The sequence below is a fragment of the Emydura macquarii genome, unplaced genomic scaffold (assembly GCF_026122565.2).
Source record: "Emydura macquarii macquarii isolate MOO-44397 ecotype Brisbane River unplaced genomic scaffold, CSIRO-AGI_Emac_v2 contig_1483, whole genome shotgun sequence".
Taxonomy (NCBI): Eukaryota; Metazoa; Chordata; order Testudines; family Chelidae; genus Emydura; species Emydura macquarii.
The window spans coordinates 3,286,488-3,307,048 of record NW_027131620.1 but is presented as its reverse complement, the minus strand read 5'-3'; the positions used below and the strand labels follow the sequence as shown (position 1 = coordinate 3,307,048).

Here is a 20,561-nt window from a genome sequence, read left to right as displayed (position 1 = left end):
AGAGGCAACGTGGTGGGATTCAGCCAAGTCCCCTACCCAGGCTGCACCCCAATCAGCCAGGCTGGGGAGAACATGTTGGTTTTGGTGCATCACACGGAGACGGAGCGGTTGGACTTGCACTCATCTTGGGAGACACCACGATACTCACCTTCTCTCCCCTCCCCTCTCAGCCCCAGAGCTCCTACCTTTGCCTGGGCACCGGGATGTAGGCCGAATGCAGCAGGGTGCTCTGCTCCAGCCCCGTACCGAGGAGTCGCAGCGCCGCCTCCTTGTTCGAGCCCTCCAGCTGTCCGGGGGCCCCGGCAGGTGGGCCCTGCCGCTCATCCACCTTCCGGCCATTCAGCACCAGAGCGTCCGTCAGGCACCTCGGCTCAGCTTCTTCCAGCAGCACTTGGCCATTACAGCTCTGCAAGATACGACACAGGGACAGAGATCTCATCGCGGGTGTCGGGGTGAGAGACATGGCAGCAGGGCTACAAGATTCTAACCCCCGTCAGCCCAGAACCAGCCCTAGCAAGCTTCGGAGCCTGCCACCAGAGTCACTCCTGGCAAGACGAGCCAAACCTTGGGGGATAGATACAGTTTCAAAGCACGTGTGGGTGTAAAGAGAAACCAGCTTAGCCTGCAAGTCAGAGACCCCACGGTTCTGCAGTAAACAAAGACACTGCAGCAGCCATGCCCCATTTCCCCCCCACTTTCTGAGAAGGTGACTGCTTCAATTAGCCCCTTCCCTCACCTAGAAATCCACCCTCTCCAAGGAGCAGACATGCATTTCACACACAGTCACCCCATGCAAATGGAGGCCCGGGGGTAAGCGGGTGGGAAGTCTGCTCTCCTGCTGTGCTGAATATAACTAGAGGACTTTGGTCCCCAAGGCCATCACGCCAATACTTTACTTCAGTGCTAGATTTACACCCTTGCATGTGCTGGGTTACCAGCTGTGTAACTCACATCTGGAGAGGACTTTTTGCTGGTTCTTTCACACCTCACCATAAGGCCTTCCTGTCCACAGAAAATCAGCTGGGTCTGCTTTCTGCAAACAGAGCAGCTGCAAGGCTCCCAGGCCCTTCATTTTATCTTACACAAACACAGCAGGTGAGAATCAAGGCAGCTCAAGCCACCCCTCCCACCTGCACCAGAACCTGTGGGGAAACGGCAGCAAAACCCTTCTGTTTTTCTGCAGTAGTTTTAAGCATTTGCTAACAGCCCTTCTCTCCTTCCTGCAATTCTGCTACACTTCCTTATGCCAAGCAGCACTTTCACACAGGAGCAGCCCAACTGATTTCAGTGGGAATGCTCAGACATTGGCCTGGGTCATGCTTGCAATAACAGGCCCATAGCTAAACAACACACTCCTACAGGAGGGAGGTTTCAAGCCTGCCGCTGAACTCCATCCGTATGGACCATATCCCGTCGCGTGCTGACTACAAACAGCTAATGCCTCCAGAAAGGAAGTGACGCAGGACAGAATCCATCTGCTTATTCCTCAGACATGGACAGGAGAGCCGAGCTCACCCCGTTCCTAACCCTAGCAGAGTCATTCAGAGGTTCCAGCTACACTAGGGTAGTGGGACAGTTTGAAAGAGGACCGTCTAAATTCAGTTCCTGCCAATCCTTTTTGCCTGGCCACTCTGGGCTAAGCTGGCGGAGTGGAGAGCAGGGGACGACTGGTAGGTACCCACGGAGGGCCTGGGAGGGGTGGTTAGTGGGCAAGCAGTGCTCGGAGAATGTAAGCTACCGATCATTAACGTGTTCTCAAACTGCCAAGACCTGTCACTTCCCACTGACTGCAGTGCCATCTTCTGGAGAGGGCAGAGCTGATCAAGGGCCCTTCCAGCCACACTGGAAGGTCTGCATCTCTCTCTCTCTGCTTGATAAAACCATACACAGAAAATGGGATCCAGTTGCACAGAGACACAGTTATTGTCAGTGATCCTTTAAATAGTAAGTGTCACAAGCTACTTAAAATAACTATCTGTGTTTCTAATATACTCTGTTATTGACGCCACACACTACTGATGTTCTTCGTGTACTCGCCCTATTGTAACACTAACAACAGCAGCAGTGTATCTATCCAGGTCAGGTTTAAAACAACCCAAACAAAACCAACTATATTTCTGTCCCGATGCCCCTTCACAGTGGCTCACTGCCGTTAACATCTGCTTGTGTCCCTGCTCCTGTAACATGCACATCTCTGGCCAAACCATTCTGGTACAACTGCCAGCTCCACTGCACAAGGGTGTTCTCTTACAGGCCTTCTGGGACAAAAACCAGCATTCACTTCCCCTCTTTCTGAGCAAATGAGCACAATTACTGAATTTTACAGGAATCGGGACAATTTTAAGCAGTAACTGTGGTGGGAATGAGAAGGTACCAATTTAAGAGCTCAAATGCATAAGGTAATACTATGTTTCAATAGCCCTTCTTACTGGACACGGTCTTTTTCAAAGACACCTGAAGTCAAAAACTGCTGGGCTCCTATGACGAGTGCTGTTCAACACATTCAGAAACCATCTGGAAAAAGGAGTCAACAGTGAGGTGCCAAAGTTTGCAGATGAAACAAAACTGCTCGAGATAATTAAGTGCAAAGCTGACTGCGAAGTTATAAAGGGATCTCACACAACTGGGTGACTGCAGATGAAATTCAATGTTGATAGAAAGAAACAGCAATGCACACAGGTAACAAGTAACATAGACCCAATCATTTTGAATGCATGGTTGGGATTATGTTTTCCCACTCAAGAAAGATCTTGGCGTTATTGTGCAGAGTTCTCTGAAAATATATCATCTGGTCAAAATGCAGCAGCAGTCGACAAAGCTAACAGAATGCTAGGAACCTTTAGGAAAGGGACAGATACGACAGAAAATATAATGCCGCTATAGAAATCCATGGATGTCTTGAATACTGCGTGCAGTTCTGGTTGCCTCATCTAAAAAAATTATTAGAATTGGAAAAAATGTACAGAGAAGGGCAACAAAAGTGATCAGGGATTTGGAACAGCTTCCGTATGGGGAAAGAGTAAAATGACTTGGACTGTTCATCAAAAAAAAAAAAAAAGAGATGGCCTGGGTAGGGGTGGGGTTGGTAGAGGGCTATAAAATCATGAATGGTGTGGAGAAAGTGAATAGCAAAGTGTTATTTGCTCTTTCACCTAACACAAGAACCAGGGGTAACCCAATAAAATTAATAAGCAACAAGTTTAACACAAACCAAAGGAAGCCCTTCTTCACACAACGCACAGTCAACCTGTGGAACTCGTTCCTAGGGGATGTTGTGAAGGTTAAAAGTATAATTGGGTTCAATGAAGAATTAGATACGCTAATGGAGGATAGGTCCATCAATGGGTACTAGCCAAGATGGTCAGCGATGCAACCCCATGCTCTGGGTGTCCCAAAGCCTCTGAGGGCCAGAAGCTGGGACTGGACAGGGGATGGATCACTCGATAACTGCCCTGTTCTGTTCATTCCCTCTGAAGCATCTGGCATTGGCCACTGTCGGAAGACAGGATACTGGGTTAGATGGCCCATTGGTCTGATCCAATATGGTCATTCTTATGAAACTTCTAAAATGAATGACCTACCACATACAATATCTGTTGCCATACTGTCCTCTAGGACTAAGGAAGTCCACTAACAAGCTTCATCAAGGAACAGTAACAATACTTTTGAAAAGGGGGGGGGAGAGGGGAATTAAGCCTCTACAGGTAGATATCCTAAAACTTGGTTAAGATAAGTGTGTGTTTGGCACAGGGGCGAGGGGAAAATCCCAGTGAGAATGTTTTTAGTTTCTCTGCAAAAATCCTAGTAGTTAATAGGAAAGCTGCTGCTGCTACAGTATTAAAAGCGCAAAGGAGTTTGTAATTAGTATCTCCCCATCCTCTTTCCCCACTGACTGCACTAACATAAGAACCAGAAAAGTGCAATTGATAGAAAGTACATCTGGTTGTAAGTAGATTACATTGGGGAACCTACACCAGCATAGCTATGCCTCTCAAGGGGGGGGGAAATCCACACCTCTCAGAGATGCAATTAAGCCGACCTAACCGCTAGTGTAGACAGCACTAGGTCAACAGAAGAATTAGTCTACTGACATAGCGACTACCTCTTGCGGAGATGAATTAACAGCAGCAAGGGGCAGGTCCCTCCTACGGGCGTAGGGAGCGTCTACACTGCAGCAGTGGCAGATGCAGCCGGGCCCCAGATCACTGCAGTGGAAAGAAACCTTAAAATGCCAGGGTGAGAATGCTTGCTGCCCACGCCTGGGGGTTGGTTTGCTCTGAAAAGGTACATGGGCCCGGCCGGGTCTCTCCAGGGTGTGAAAACTCACACTTAAGGCACATACCGAACCCTGGAGCAGGCAGTGCGAGGCGGACAGAAGAATTCTTCCATCCGCCTGGCTGCTGCTTCCCCGGTAGGCGGATTGACTAGAGCCACCGGACCAAACCCGCCCCCGCTCCGGCCCCCCCTGAGACAGTGTCTACACTGCCGCGCCGCAGCAGCGTTTTCAGTGTAAACAGCCCCTTGGCACAATCTGGATCTGGTCTCAAAGCAACCCGCGGGGAAAACCCCTCCCGCCCGGCAGGACCTGGGGTTGGAGGGGGGGGGGCCCCAAAGGGGAACTTGCATCCCAGCCCCCCACCTTCGGGGGGGAGGGACCCTGCACAGACCCGTGGGAGCACGGGGTGGATCCTACAGAGGCCGGAAGATTCCGCCTCCCTCCCCCCCCCGCCCCATCTATGCCCCTCCCCCTGCCCCGCCCCCCCAGTCCATGCAGCCCCCCATCCCGGGGCCCGGCTGCCCCGCCCCCGGGGCTGTCCTGTCCTGTCCTGTCCGCGCGGGGTGGGTGATTGATGGCCCGTGCATTCCAGCAGCGCCGGGCGGGCCGGCGGCGCTAGGGGTGGGAGGGGAGAGGCTCGGCCCCGCTCGGCCCCAGCCCCGCTTCCCTCTAAAAAACTTTCCGCACCGGGGCCGCTTCTACCGAGCGGCGCCATCTTTAGGGAAGCGTCCCCCGGCAGCTCGGCGCTGCATGCATGCATGCACGGGCCGGGCGGTGCTACAGCCGGCGGCCGCCGCCCCTCTCCGGCCGGCCGCCAGCGCGAAAAGGGCCGCCGCCGCCGCCGCCCGGCCTACGGGGCGGGCGGGAAAGAGGCTTTGCAAACCCGGGCGGGACTGAGCTGTCACCGGCCCCCCGCCACCGCCATGCCCCCGTGCGAGCCCCTGGCCGGCGGGACCGCCGCACCGAGCAAGGCGCGACACCCAGGCAGCCTGCGCACATGCAACCCCCGCGAGGCGGCCCGGCGCCGCACCAGGCCACGGGACACACCCACCCACCGGTGCCGCTCAGCCCCGGCCCCGCTCCCCCCGCTCGGCAGGCGCTGGGCACTTCGAGGGGGTCGGGCCTCCCCCACCTACCTTCTGCAAGTGCTTCCCCCGGCCCCCCTTGCCGGCCAGGCTCTTCCCCTCCAGCCCGTTGGCCACCGGCGGCGGCGGCGGCGCCTCCTCGCTGCTTTTCCGCCGCCGCCGCCGCAACAGGGCATCTTCCACCAGCACGGTGTAGACGGCGTTGCCGGCCGCCGAGGACGGGGCTTTGCAGGCCTGGATCACCCCGCAGCACAGCCCCTGGCGCGGGGCCGCCGTGGCGGGGCTGCAGTCCGGGCAGCAGGGCCCGGCCGCCGTCAAGCCGGGCGGCGGCGAGCCGAGCCCGCTCTCCGGGGCGGCTCGCTTGGGGAGGCGCTTGGGATCCATGAGACCCCCGCGAGCGGGACCGAGCCCCCCCTCCGGGCACGGGGGAGGCGGGCGGGGGCGGCGGCGGCGGCGGCTGCAGCCCGGAGCCGGCGTCTCTCGGCTGGCTCCCTCCAGCGCGCTCCCCCGGTCCCTGCTGCACCCGCCGACCACGCCCCCCTCTCGGCCCCAGCCCGCGCTCTCCCCCTCCCGGGGCTCGTGCGAGCCGGGGAGCCATGTCTCCACGCCCCGCCCCGCCCCGCGCCATTGGCCGGCTCGCTGTATCAACATTCCGAAATGGAATCCGGGCCCCGGAGCCGGCTCGCGCGCCCATTGGCCCCCGCGGTGTTGCCAATGGGTGGACGTTCCATTCGCCCCGCCTCCCCCTGCCCAGCCCGTCTTCTGTGTGTGTGTGTGTGTGTGTGTGTGTGTGTGAGGCCGGCTGTCGCTGCGGCGGGGCTGGGATGGGTTTCAGCCAGCCAGGGAAGGGAGCCGGGGTTTGCTGTTGGGTGCAGCGGCCATCTTCAGGGGCTGGGGGGGGGAGGAGAGCGAGCAAAGGGTCCATCCAGCAAAGATGGCTCGTCAGAGAGAAGAGCTACACTGCTGTTGGGTCGGGTTGTTTCCTCCCCCTCAAATGGAACCAGTTGTAGATGGATCCTAGCCAAACCCGCTCTGAACTTTTGGGGGGGCTCCAGCTTTCCCTGGGGATCCTGTACTTTGGAGCTGGGGCCCAGCGCCCGTGGCCACGTCTGGGCTCGCCCAAGCTTTCTGGAGAAATGCTGGAGCTAGGAAGGGTGCTTTTCACAACTACAGCCCCCACGGGCCGGCTGAGCATCTCCAGATACTGTGGCAATGTTTATTATTTGTTTAGAGTCCGAGCTGCCTGACCTGAAGAGATCACCGTCCTAAGAACGAAAAGCACATAATGGTATACCTGGGCAAGGTGTGCACGCTGCAGTCTGTGGCGTGGGAAGTCTTCTGTGTATCTTGTTACTTCCAACTTTTTGTTGTTGTTTTTTTTTTTTAAATCATCAACTTCCTCCATCTTCTAATCAGCCCAGGTGCCCAACTCACTCACTCCCACATCACCACCCTCTGTTAAAGATTCTTTGCAAACATACCTGGGAAGGACCTTCTCATGCTACATGATGTGCAAGCACAGACCTCTGCAAAATGGGTGGAGCCCCATTGAAGTTAGTGGGTTACTCAGGGGTTCAGGGATCTAGTATAGCAGATCTGATTGCTGGATAAGCCTGAGGCCTACATTACCAACTTACTTCAGTATCACTACCCCGCTCAGGACCCCTGAGTTAGACTGACCTAACCCCCAGTGTAGACAGCGCTGTGTCGAAGGGTGGGCCTCTCCCATTGACCTCGCTACCACATCTTGGGGAGGTGGAGTATCTACACCAACGGGAGAAGCAATCCTGTCAGCACAGGCAGCGTCTTCACTAAGGGCGAGTCTACACTACAAAATTAAGTTGACCAAAGTTACGTCCACATACAGCCATCAGAGCAATTGAATCGCTTTTGAATCGCAATTGAATCTTGTGTCAGGGGTTCACAGCTTCATCAGGAGCACATGCACCGATTTAACTGTCAGTGTGAGGCATTCTGGGACAACTGAAAGGCAGCAACAGTCGACGTAAACACCATAGTGTCTGCACTGACACTGCTTCAACCGAAGTACAGCGACCTCAGCTCTGCGCCTCTCACAGAAGTGGAGTTATTAAGTCGGTGTAGTGGGCAAGTTATGTCGATGGAAGCTACAGTTCAGTGCAGACACTTACAGAGTTAGGGTTGACAAGCATTGTTGACAAGGCCTTAGTGTAGACAAGCCCTTACTCTCATAACATCTCTGTGAGGTAAATATAGATGGGTGAAATGAGACTGGCGTATTGTTGGAGTAGACGTATGAGAGTCAGTTTGTTTCAGGGCATCTTCTTGTGTGAATGTAAACCGATGATAGATCCATAGGTGCAACTGCACGTTGAGCAAGCCATGGCCATGTTTTTACTATTGCTTTCTTCACTCATGCTTCTCTTTGGCTTTTTCTTTTCTGCTATTCTCGATGGGCCATCCTGAAATATCAGGAGCAGCAGCTTCCCATGTGTTCGGGTCAACTTCGCCAACTTTTAGGTGAGCTTTGAGAGTGTCATAACGTTTTCATTGATCTCCCTGTTTTCAGTGGTCGATGAAATGTGGCTTTGGGTAGTCCATGTATCATCCATACGCACAAGATGACCAGCCTAGTGATGTTGCACCTGTATGATTAGGAATTCAGTGCTAGTCATGCATCACTGGTCCAGGACTTTGATGTTTGGTATCCTGTCCGACCACTTGATATTGCAAATGAGACACAGACAGCGCCCGTGAAAATGCTCTAGTTAACGTTAACAGAATATTGGGAATTCTTAGGAAAGGGATAGATAAAGACAGAAAATATCGTATTGCCTCTATATAAATCCATGGTACACCCACATCTTGAATACTGCATGCAGATCTGTTTGCCCCGTTTAAAAATGTATATATTGGAATTGGAAAAGGTACAGAAAATGGCAACAAAAATGATTAGGGGTATGGAACAGCTTCCATATGAGGCGAGATTAGTAAAACTTGGACTTTTCAGCTTGTAAAAGAAACAACTAAGGGGGGACATGATAGAGGTCTATAAAGTCATGACTGGTGTGGAGAAAGTAAATAAGGAAGTGTTATTTACTCCTTCTCATAACACAAGAACTAAGGGTCACCCAATGAAATCAATAGGCAGCAGGTTTAAAACTAACAAAAGGAAGTATTTTTTCACACAACGCAGTCAATCTGTGGAACTCCTTGCCAGAGGACATTGTGAAGGCCAAGACTATAACAGGGTTCAAAAAAGAACTAGATCAATTTGTGGAGAATAGGTCCATTAATGGCTATTAGCCAGGATAGGCCGGGATGCAAAACCGTTCTATGAAGTGTCCCTACCCTCTGTTTGCCAGAAATTGGGAAGGGGTAACAGCAGCTGGATCACTTGATGATGATCTGTTCTGTTCATTCCCTCTGAAGCACCTGGAATTAGACACTGTCAGAAGGCAGGATACTGGGCTAGATGGACCATTGGTCTGACCCAGTATGGCCGTTCATATGCTTCAAGTGCCTGCTATAGAGTGTCCATGTTTCACAGCTGTAGAGAAGAGTGCTTAACACGATTGCACAATAGACATTAATCTTGGTGGGAAATTGAATGCCTCTTGCATTCCACAGGCAGCGACAAAGACAGCCAGAGACAGAACTGGCTTTAGAAATGCTCTGCGTGGTTTCATTGTCCATCATGGAATAATTAGAGCCCATGGCTTACTAAGACCACAATGGTCAGTAGTATACCAGGAATAGAATCCAAATCCCTTGACTACCAGTCTAGTTCTGTATTCATATTTGAGTGGAAGTAGCACCTAAAGGCCCCAAACACAGTCAGGGTCCCAGCTAAGCGCTGTACATACGCATAGTAAGAAACAGTCTCTGCCCCAAACAGCTTACAGTCTAAATAGACAAAACACACAAAGGAAGTTGTGTTATCCCATTTTTACAGAAGTGGAGCAGAGATGCAGGTAAATTAGATGACTTGCCCAAGGTCACACAAGGAATTGTGACAGAGCCATTGATTGAACTCAGATCTCTTAAATCCTGGGCCAGTATCTGAACTGCAACACCACTCTTCCTCCCATGCTAGAACCACATCTTACCCCTAAGTTATAATGAATTCATTTTTATTGCAAGTATTAAAAATAATATTTAACTACCTAACAAGGGTATTGTGAGGATTCATGTGTTTGCACAGCATCTTGAAAATGCGAACACTATTTAAATGCTAATTATACAATGTTTTGCACTTCTACAGCGCCACATTTTAACCAAGGCTCTCCAATATATCCATAAACACCATCCGTTTCTGCTGAATGCTACCTAAAGATACCCAAAGTATGTCATAGAGCTACATAGTTACAGAAGAAGAGAGAAATAAGGAGACATAGGCAAAGGAGAAAAGGGAAATTTTCATTTGAGATTTGAAATGAATTAGAGTAAAAAAGGCAGAGGGTCTTCCCAGAAGGAACTGCAGAAGAGGCTGTCACACTAACAATGACAACATTATATGAAGGTATAGAAATGAGGCTGGTGCTAAATCAAAAGAAGTAACAGGAAGGGAAAGAAAAGGAGGAAGGTCCATTAATTAATGAAGTCCCATGACACATTCTAACATACAGGGGCCTGTGTCCAAAAGCTACTGGGCATGTTAACAGGAAATCAAATTATATCGATAACAGAATATGATCAAAACTTACAAGAACTTTGTGAGCACACAGACATCTGCCCAACACGTAGTGCTGGGTCACGTAAACACATGCAGCTACAGCAACGTCCTTGAAATTTCTAAATATTATAGATGACAGTTTCCTAACTCAAAAAAGTGTTGCATCTACCATGGGGAGAATTCTGTATTAGACCATTTTCAAGCCCTACCTATGTTACTAACAACACCTTGGATTATAAAAACTGAAAGAACTGCAAAAATCAAATGTACAGTTTGTTTACTTTCTCTATTTCTCTCAGCTTGGATGATGAAAATGTCTTTTTCACTTTTGTTTACACTCAGCTTCACTTTCTGATTCTCAGTTACTATCTTAATACTACAGTGCATGGGTTGGTTACAAATAGTGCAGGCAAATGCTTAAATTCATACCAAAACCCCCTGATTTAATTGAGGGTGTTTTATATATTTATTTATTTAATGGAAACATCTCTATTTTAATTGAGTTGCATCGACTCCTCTTACAGTCAGTTAGACTCTCTCAGCCCTCCTCTCTCTACTTTTGTACATGGGAATCTGAGCGACTGTCCCTTGGACACATAAGCACCAGAAGAACGTGTACGAAGATGCAAGTTTCCACCATACCTTACTGTACTCTCACATCTTCCTCTGGCTCCTAGGCATCTAAGCAACACCATCCTAGCCTCCCCTACGCATGGACTGAGTGGGTGTAGTTCAAAGGAGTCTGACTGCCAGGGAGTCTAAGTTAGTGTGAAGGCAAACACCACCTAACGCATCACCTCTGAATTTGGTCCATTGACTTCAGCTGGGCAATCAGAGCAGTAAGAAATGGCGAGTGTTTGTAGGATCTGTCCCTAGAAGAATCAGCTGAGCCCCACAGCATTTCTCTTGTACATTTACGCCGGGGGCAGGGAGAGAGAGCAGGCACAGAGCATTTAATAGCATTTTTGGCTCACCTCTCCTCCAAGCTCTGCTTGTTCTGTGTCACTTTTTAGGCCTACAAGTTCCCTCAGCTGGGCATTAGAGGCTGTGATACAGCTTCTTGTGGACCAGTGAGTTAATCATTAAGAATTTACCTAAGCATTAGAGACCAGCTTCGAGCTAGATCTGGCTAAACACAGCTAACAACTCTTTTTGATCAGGCAAACCATTTTGTAACTCTAGTCACCATGAGCAGGCAGACCCGACTTCTGGGTCTGTGGTTGTGTGTCCCTGGCTGCCTTTACGGCCCGACTAAAAGGTGCCCAAAGGATTCCAAGTAGCATCTTGCCACGAGCCCTAGGGTGACGCCTAATTTATATAAAGTGGAGCAGATTGCAGCTGTCTTCATCTTTTGTATGATGATGCAGTCCTGGGAGACCACAGGCCCCAGCATGCAATGCCCCATCTAGGTCACAAGACTAAAGGTGTAGTGTTTAGTCTGGCATGCTGGGACATGAGATATCCCAGTGTGGCTTTCTTTATTCTAACAGTGTTTGCTTTGCTCCAGTGAGACGTATTGGTGGGTGTCTGGACTTATGGGACCGTTCCCTCTTCCAAAGAATTAACCAAGGCTATTACCAGGGTTTGAGTCCTGGGCTCCAGAAAAGAATTTGCTGTGTCTGATCACAAAATATTTTAGGCCTGGACCTGCACCATTAAAGTCAATGGGATTTTTGCCATTGACTTCAATGAAAGCAGGCTCAAGCCTTCTATGTCTGTGTATTTTGTCATTTCGCCTTTAGTTTTGTCTTCCTCCTGCATGTCTAGTTAAAGGGGGGTGAACGTTTCATAGATTCCAAGGCCAGAAGGGAGCACTGTGATCATCTAGTCTGACCTCCTGTATGACACAGGCCACAGAACGTCCCCGAAATACTCACTAGAGCAGCAAATCTTTCAGAAAAACATCCAATCTTGATTTAGAAATGGCCGGAGATTATTACCTTGGTAAATGGTCCCAGGGGCTTTCAAAGCACAACTCCCAGGATGCTCTGTAGCTGACTTGAAAGTTGCCATACTTCTACCAAAAAACTTCAAAAACAGACTTCAGCAAGAAACTGCAGAGCTGGAACTCATCTGCAAACTTGACACACTCAGACTGGGCCTGAACAGGGACTGGGAATGGTTCTCGCATTACAAGAAGTAATTGTCACTGTTCACACATTCTCACCTTCTGACCAATGGTTGTGAACAGGCCTCCTCTACTCTAACTGAACTGACTTTGTTAGCACTTGCCCTCCCCATTGTTGGTTCTTACCCTTGGATGTATATGCATACCTCCTACCTGTGATTTCCACTTCATGCATCTGACAAAGTGGGTTGCAGCCCACGAAAGCTTATGCCCGCAGGAATCTGTTAGTCTTTAAGGTGCTACAGGACTCTTGTTGTTTTTTTTTTAACCCCCTCAGCTCACTCTTTTAATCAGTAACCATAAGAAAATTTATCTTTGTAGCATGTGTGTGTGTTCTGGATGCATGTATTCTGCTGGAACCTTTGGGCCATATAACTGGTGATACCGTTAATTCAGTAGACAGGGATTTTTTTAAAAGTTACATAATTACGATACCTTTTCTTGTGCCACCTTGTGCTTTGAACCGGTCCGATCTCATGAGGCAAGAAAGGTTGGCTCAGATCATACCTGAATGGGAGACCAAAGACTCCATGGTCCACTTATCACATATTTTCCAGGAAGCTGTGCTGGTAATTCAGTAGTTGACCTTCTTCCTTGTGAGCCACCACTGAACCAATGGGCCAGGAGGGTACTGCTGGAGAATTCAGCATCTAGACAAAATGCTCCTAACTACCGGTGACCATTAGAGAACACATGGCACTTTCTGTATATAAAGGAGTGTGAACCCAGGTGTTGTGGCCAAATTCCACACAAAACTACAATCCACCTACCTAAATTCCTCCGGCACGTTTCATTGGATACAGGATTTTGCTCCACTTCCTTTCATAAACTGCTGTGCAGTGCTGCATTCCATCCAAGAGGTGGCTGCATTTCAGTGCCCAGGGACCCGATCCCTAACAGGCGTGTGGTTAATTAGTTCACATCCATAAAGCGCTTTGAGATCCCTGGATGAACAGTGCTGATGACGAGCAGAGAATTATTACTCCCCCCACTATAACTTCGTGGTGTGTTTTTTTTTTCTTTTTCTTTACAGTCTGTGGTGCAATCTGGTGGGGTTGTCCTCTGCAGTGCGCATGCTGCTATGCAAGGAGTCTGCCTGCTGCTAACCTAGGGATTTGGGCTATTTAGTTCTCTTTGGCTGTGTAGCTCCTCATTCTTCTGGGAATGTATTTACAGTGTGTGCCACAAGCTTGGTCCATTTATCTCACACTCTATTATCATCTTGTGACCATTGTGTTACTGATTCATTTCCTGTCATCTGACTCCTTGACCTGCCAAAAGATAGATTCCTTGGGGACTGACCTTCCATGCTAAAGCAGGAGAAACCACAAGGTTTGAAGGTGGAACCGAGCCAAAAGGTCTAGCTTGAGTGATGAGCCCAGCCCGGTCACTGGAGCTGACTCTGAGCATGGAAAAGGAAGTTCAGAAACTGATCTCTGTGGTCAGTGTGATCATTGGGAAGTGATGACAAATAAATCTCTGGCAGCTCAGCTCTTCCTCTAGCACGGACATAAAGCTGGCGACTCTGCAGGCTTAGCTCGCGCGTTTGTCGGGTTGGCCCCCTCTTAGCTCTGCAGCTCTTGTACGCAAGGAAAACCCCAGCGAGATCCCTTGTGTGTGGACAGAAGGGGTGGGGAGCTGAGAAAGGAAAGCATTAGGAGTAAAAACATGGACATGGCAGGGCCCGTTAGCACTTCCTCTTTGAGCTCCGTCTTCTCCTCCCAGCGTCAGCAGCTAGCACTGGGGTAGAAGCCATCCAGATGCTCTTACTGTCCGATTCACAAACCAGAGAGGCTTAAAAGCCAGGACAGAGTCAATATGGATCCCCCCCGCCTTCTCTGCCCGTGGAACGAGGACATACGTTCTGTGTACTTGCAGCGTGACGTCTCTCTCTGGGCCGGTGCCAGGGGTCCTTTGGCTACAAGAACACTGAGGTTCAGAAACCTCTTGCCTGCTCACCATCCTCTTGTTCTCGGCAGGGCCGTGACATTAAAATTGTGTGACCCAAAAATCAGACTGTTCTGCAGGGAGGGGAGAGGGCAGCCTCCCCCGCCATGGCCCATGCACCGGGATGGTCTTTTCCCTTCATGCACACAGATCACTCCTTTGGCTGTTATATTTATATTTAGTTCCTCCCACTTGGTTTGCCTTTTTTCGCCAGGGAACAGCAATTCCTTTTAACCCTTCAGGAACCAAAACGAGGCTCGTTAGTAAGTGAAGAAACCCCCACAGCCCCGATCTCCACACGCAGCAGTGGTTAGCAGTCAAATGGAGGGTGCAATTTGAGGTCCAGTGTGCTCTATATTGGCCTGGGTTCTAGCTATTTTATGGATCCATCTCCCTAGCCCTGGCCCACCATGCAACCAGCCCAGAACGCTAGAACTTGATAGGGGAGCCGCAGGGCAGAACAGACCCACCGCCCTCACCCCTGTGCACTGCGTGGCCTACGTACCATGAAGGCCTCAAAGACCCGGCTTGTGGTTCAGACTTAGGTGGGGCGGGACCATCTCTGTATTTGCACCTACACCTGGGCTGGACTCCTAACTCTTGGGCTCCAAGCTCCGCAGAGCAAGGATTCTCCCTTCCTCTCTGGTGTCCGGTGCCTAGCCCCATGGAGGGAGCCGATCCTGACCGGGGGCCTGTGGGCACCAGCATCATATAAACGATCAATAGTAGCAATTCTACCCCTCTCTCCCTTCCCTCCCTTAGTGGAGAGCACCAAGGCCTTTGCCTTTGAGATACTAAAGGCGACTGCACAGCCAGAGGCAGCCTATTTGCAGGAGACCGTCCGTTCTGGAACAGTTGCCAAGAGGGTCTGGTTATTAGAGATTGCCTGGCGGGGCAGCAGGGTTGGGAGCTATCACACAAGAGGATCCCAGCTCACCATGTCCAGGGCAAATTCTCAGCCTGCAGTAACCACAACAAATAACTGTCCTCATGAGGTGTGTGAAGAACACACAGATCAGGATTTTAGGGTTCCCTCCCTCAGCCTCCCACCCAATCTGCCTCCACAAATTCACTGTAGAACAATCTCCCCAGAGAGCTTGTAGAAGTCCTGTTAGTTGGGCCATTCAAAACCAGATGGGACAAGGTGCTAGAGACCACAGCATGGGGGCAGAGCCTGCAGAGGTGGAAGGAGTGTGGCAGATGGACTAGCAGGTCTCTTCCAGCTCTAGCGCCTGTTACTCTAAGACCACCTTGCCACAAACAGCAACGCAGCTCGATTTTGCAGCCTTTAAGCGTGCGAAGCACCCGCTGACTTTTCTGACCTTCCTTTTGTGACCCGGCTCCGCAAGCCTGGGACTGCACAGGTCAGCGTGCTGCTGGGCGCAGTAACCATTTGCAGTCTTTGTCTCTTGTTTGGCACATGCGCTTTTGCCCGTGCAACTCACCACACTTGCACACCTGGACAGGAACTGGCGTCACGTGTGCAATTTTTTCTACGTGTGCAAATGGGTGCCAGCCGGGTTTTATGCACGCCAGACAGGTGCAGGCAGCTGCCGGGAGCAAAAATGGGTTTGTGAGTTACAGGGCAGGATGAAAAGGGATCCCTTAACCGCTCTCCAAGTATAGCCCATCTTCCTTCCTTGGACTGCTCCTCATTAACCCTTACTGGCTAAAATGACCAGATTATTCATGGTCATTCAGACCTGAGCTCTCAGACCCTGTCCACCTTCGCCCTGTAGTGCTCTGCTTCCAGCTGTCCCTGCTCATATATGATTCTACCGTCGGTCATCACAATATATGGACCAGTGCAGCAGCTGGGGGTGACAAGGACTCTGTTAAACCTGCCCCTTGTTAGTCCGGCTCAGAAAGAGTTAATAGGAGAACAACCTGCCATTGGCTGAAAAGGCAACGCCTCTTTTTTTTTTTTTTTCTTCCTTAAATTATTATCAAAATAACAAGTCTGAGCTGTTATCGTGCTGAGACCTGGGTGTCAGCTTTCAGGCTGCCTTTTTTTCCAATCTTGTTTAATCTTTAACATAAAAATGCTGAGCTGGCTTCTTCAGTCACTTTAAATATTATGCAACCGCAGCTAATGTAGTTTGCAATCATTTCACAAGAGCTGCCCTGCATCGGGAACCCACAGTTCAGACACCCAATCCGCCTTTACCCTCTAGGGTCAAGGGATCTCTTAGCTGCTACCCCATCTATCCCGGCTACCTTGCTTCTCCAAGGAGTCCCCAGGATGTTATCCTGCTTCCCAGGGGATTTCCATGTTGGTGTCTTGTTTCTCCTCTCTTGTCTGGGTCAGGCCAGATTCTAGCTGGAAGGGTGAAGATGCCAGATGGACAGTCCTGGGGCCTGACCTCCTCCAACTGGCCGCAGAACCGGTACGGGAAAGGCAGCGGTGGCACAAGCTTCCCCCTTGTTACTCCATGGACAGGCCTCACCCCGAATTTGGAGTCACCACTTCGCTAGGCAAGAAGGCAGCTGTAACCATTTGTCCCCTCTTCCGGACGGTCAGCCCGTCCTGCTCAGCAGGGCTTTGCCCTTCTGCTGCCCGCAGCCAGCTCAGCCGGCTAACACCCAGGGGAAGGGGCAATCTTTCACCCTGCACCTTGGGCTGGCCCATTTTCCGACCCGAAGGGCAGAAGTTTGTTTTCCTCATCCTGGAGATGAGCTTCGACAACCACCTACGTTGGAAAATGCCCAGTCTCATCCCCAGGCTGTTAGAAAATCAAAGCAAATGGGGCATTGCTCCATGTTCTCCAGGAGGCTCGGCCCCACTCCTCAACTTCCTACATCTTGGCTGTTGCAGGCGTCTTACCTGGGTGTCGATACTTCCGGCTCCCCCCAAGTCACTGGCTGCAAACTGGACTGCAGCCCTGGCTCCCCGGCCCCTTGTTAACCAGCTCCATGGGATAGGGCAGGGGACATGCACTGTGCTCAATTTAACTCCCCTTTGTGGGGCAAGCTGGACTGCGGCAGAAGCAGGTTCCAGCTGGGCAGGTAGACAGCTGCAGCCCGGCAAACCCTGCGGCAAGCACGCTGAATTCTGCGGTATCTTGGGAACACGCGCAATTCTGCAGCATGGTGGCGTCTACAAAGTCCCCGAGGAGCACCGGGGAGAGGAGCAGCTCTCCAGAACGGCTTGGGTTGGTGCTGCGCGGCTGGATCCCAGACACGGCAGAGACAGGCTGTTGAGAAAGCTGCTTCTGTTCAAACTCAGCATCACCAACCCCAGGTGAGTCAGGGCCCCAAGATCGTGAGATTAAAAAGAAAATCTCGTGATTTTTAAATCAGATCATAAACTCAGGGTTCTTTTCCCTGGTTTCTGATTTAAGGCTGCACTTGGGTCACATTTTGATGCTTTTCTCCACAACCACAAGGACTAGAAACTTGCCCGTTTTTTTCAGTGAAAGCTGAGTTTCACTTAACCCCAGGACTCAAGAAGCTGGGGCTTGAAGGCAAACTCCAAACACCATGAGACTTGCGATAAAGCCATGAGCGCTGGCAACACGGCACCGCTTCTCCAAATGCTGCGCACACGATGCTGCTCAGAGCATGTTGGGGAGATCTCGTGGAGTGACACTCTTCAATGTGCGCAATAGGCCTTGGCACAAACAGTTGGCAACTCCCATTGAAATTCTCCGGCCACTTCTCAGAGCCACGTGGGAGCTGGGCCACGGGTGTGACACCAGCACTCAGTCTGGGAGAGTGGTTTGGTCCTTCCTGGCGTCTGACTAGTGCATTGTAGGTGTCTTGTGGAGGGGAATCCATAGCAAGCTCCCTTCTTTACTGCAAGGGGAAGATCGCTGTCTTTCTGACACTGGAGTAGGCTCTGCCACATCATGCTTTTAACCTCCGGTGAAACCTAGACCAGATTCTTGTGCCATGTGGAATGGATTCTGGTTATGAGACCAAGCAGGAAGAGACTATCAGAAGGAGCCTGTCTAGGAAGGATGGATGAGGATCCTGGATAGACGGGCAGGATATATCAGAAGGCCTGTGTGCTTGGTACCAGATGACGATACTAAAGTGCAGTTTGATGCCTCTCCACAACACACTGACACCTATTCTGATGAAAAGGCGCCATGCTCCCACACAGAGACGTTCCCAGCACAGCAATAGGCTGGAACATGCACATCAGAAAAAGTCACAAGACAAATATTGACTCAAACGGTCCAGCTTCCCCCCGCAGCCCACACAGATGCAGCTATTGTTCAGGACACCCAGCCAGCTCTTGCCCTTCCAAACATCTGCGCACAAAGCCGTACGACGGAGATGGGAATAGCCTCTTCACCCTGATTTCTTTTCTATCAGAAGACGAGAATGAGTTCCCTTGTGGGAAGAGAAAGCCCCAGTTACTGCAGCGTTCCAACCTCCAAACCGGGTTTGCAGACGTGACGTTCGTTTCCTCGGTTCCAGTAACTCACCTGGGTTGCCACTTTGTCTGTGGCGGGATCAGAGGCCACGGGGCAATCCTTGGACGAGCTGAATAATGAAACCATCCCACTAGCATTAGCAGAGCCATGACTCTTAAAGGGCTTTGCAGAAATGAATGGGGCCAATGGAGCTGGCAAGGCACATAGTGTCCTATCTCCCTACAGTCAAAGGCCAGGTGGGAGCAGTTATACAGCGCATGTAGACGCACTTGACTTCTCTAGGGCCAGATTCTGCAGCCTCAGGCCAGCGTTGGAGCCAGGGCAGTTCTGATACAGAGGGAAGAACCCAGCCTGGTCACTGGTCCGGGGTGACTCTCCCTGCACTGCCTGGCCAGGGGCTTTGAGGGCTGAGCCAGGGGTGTGGCCAGGTGATCCAGGACCCCGTGAATCCTGCGGCCCCAAGGTGAGTGCAGGGACCAAAGATGGTAATGCAGCTCTGAAGCTTCGTTCACTCCCCTAGTGAGCCCTGTGTCCCACTTGCTTGTACAGGCTTTGCACATGGCTCAGGACTGGCCCCTACATCTTCACTTCTATGTCTGATGGCTCCGCAGGTTCCTCCCTGTCTGGGAAGCTGAGGAAAACAGCGTGTCCTGCCAATTCGCGCTTTCGTCTCTCCCCAGCTTCGTAGCTCACAGGGAAGCAGTTCCCACCTAGGTGCTTCACGCTCCTGTGACATTTCACATTTCAGGGTATGTGGTCTTTGAAGAGGCTCTCTCTGCTGGCAGGCGGTGGCTAGCCAAATCTGGAGTCTTTTAAAGAGCCCACCGAGGTTCTATTGTAGCCAACAGGCTCTGGGCGTTCCCACCGCAGGTAAATCCAGCCAGCCTGTGACACGTTTGTGCAGCAGGACAGGTTTCAGCGCTAGCAGGCCAGCGATCTGGGCTCCTTCTGTGGTCTGTTTCGTTGGCACCCAGGAAAAACCGGAGCGAGCTCAGGCTGGAGTTAAAACAAAACCTGAGCACTTTCGAAGATCCGCTTCCCCACTGCTCCAACCAGCACATTACGGATTAAAAAGCTTGTGGCCATTGGGACAGTGCTGAATGCTTGGGATGGCATCACTAGGGCATGGCAAACCACTTGCTAACGAGGAAAAAAACCACTTCAGAGCGCGGGTGGAGCTGAGATTGGCCAGGCATGAAAGTCAAGCCTCAGAATTGGACCCTCCGCCAGGCAACGTTTTCTTTGAGGCATGTGCTGCTCTCACTACAGTCAGGAAGGAGGGGTAGCAGTGAGCGGCTGAGGCACGGGCATCATACGCCTGAACTCCAGCGTCACTATTTCAGCACTGTAATAAACTGGTTGAACGCACAAGGCCCAGAGCTGCGGCTGGTGTCAACTGACATCTCTTCACCGAAGTCGCTGACTGATGACTTCCACAGCGCTCTGGTGATCGGCACCAGCTGAAGCCTTGGCCCATACGAGCTGACATCACCTCACTTGGCTTGGTTCCATCAGCATCGTTATAATTTATTTGTGTAACCATAGCAGCTGGATGCTGTACCCACCATTTTTTTAAATTGAGCATGATTCAATAGAGGGTTAAAGCCACTGTGAGAGGCTAAGTGCTTTCCATCCTGTGACACCGAATGATGGCTTTGTCTCTGCACTGGGACAATGATCAGTGCTGGGGCTGGGGGTTTGGAAGAACATTCAGCCTCATTTCTGCCTCATTTACAAGGCGAGGTGTTAATACAGGAGTTAAAGGGCACCAATTGCTTGGTGCCTTGTGTTGTCCGTCTGTCTCTTCAGGATATCGCCTTGTCAGTTACAGATGGGTGCCAGGATTGGTGTTAAAGGCCTCCACCATTTCAGTGGTTGCAAAGAGGTGCCACTGTAAAGCCTGTGTAACCTTTAGTTAAACTTAATGCAAATAAGACAGGAGCTGCAATCAGAATGGACTGGAATTAAGTTGATTCCACCGTAGCAATGAGACGCCAGAGATGCACTAAGCCACATTCAAACAGGACCTTAATTGCATATTCCCTAGAATGCATGAGGGGAAAATATTTGATATGCGATCTTTATACCA

General features: G+C 50.9%; 1 protein-coding gene across 3 annotated transcripts in view; it reads right to left on the bottom strand.

Moving 5' to 3' along the window:
• The window catches only part of SLC2A4RG (SLC2A4 regulator), a 42,102-nt gene extending 36,140 nt beyond the window's left edge, over window positions 1-5,962 (bottom strand). For all 3 annotated transcript variants that reach the window (XM_067554050.1, XM_067554049.1, XM_067554051.1), the window contains exons 1-2: window positions 5,413-5,962; window positions 186-406 (exon numbers count right to left, since the gene is read on the bottom strand). In XM_067554050.1, coding sequence (XP_067410151.1) covers window positions 186-406; window positions 5,413-5,745 — 554 coding nt within the window. In that variant the 5' untranslated portion in view covers window positions 5,746-5,962. The remainder of the gene's footprint in view (window positions 1-185; window positions 407-5,412) is intronic.
• Window positions 5,963-20,561: the final 14,599 nt, after the last annotated feature.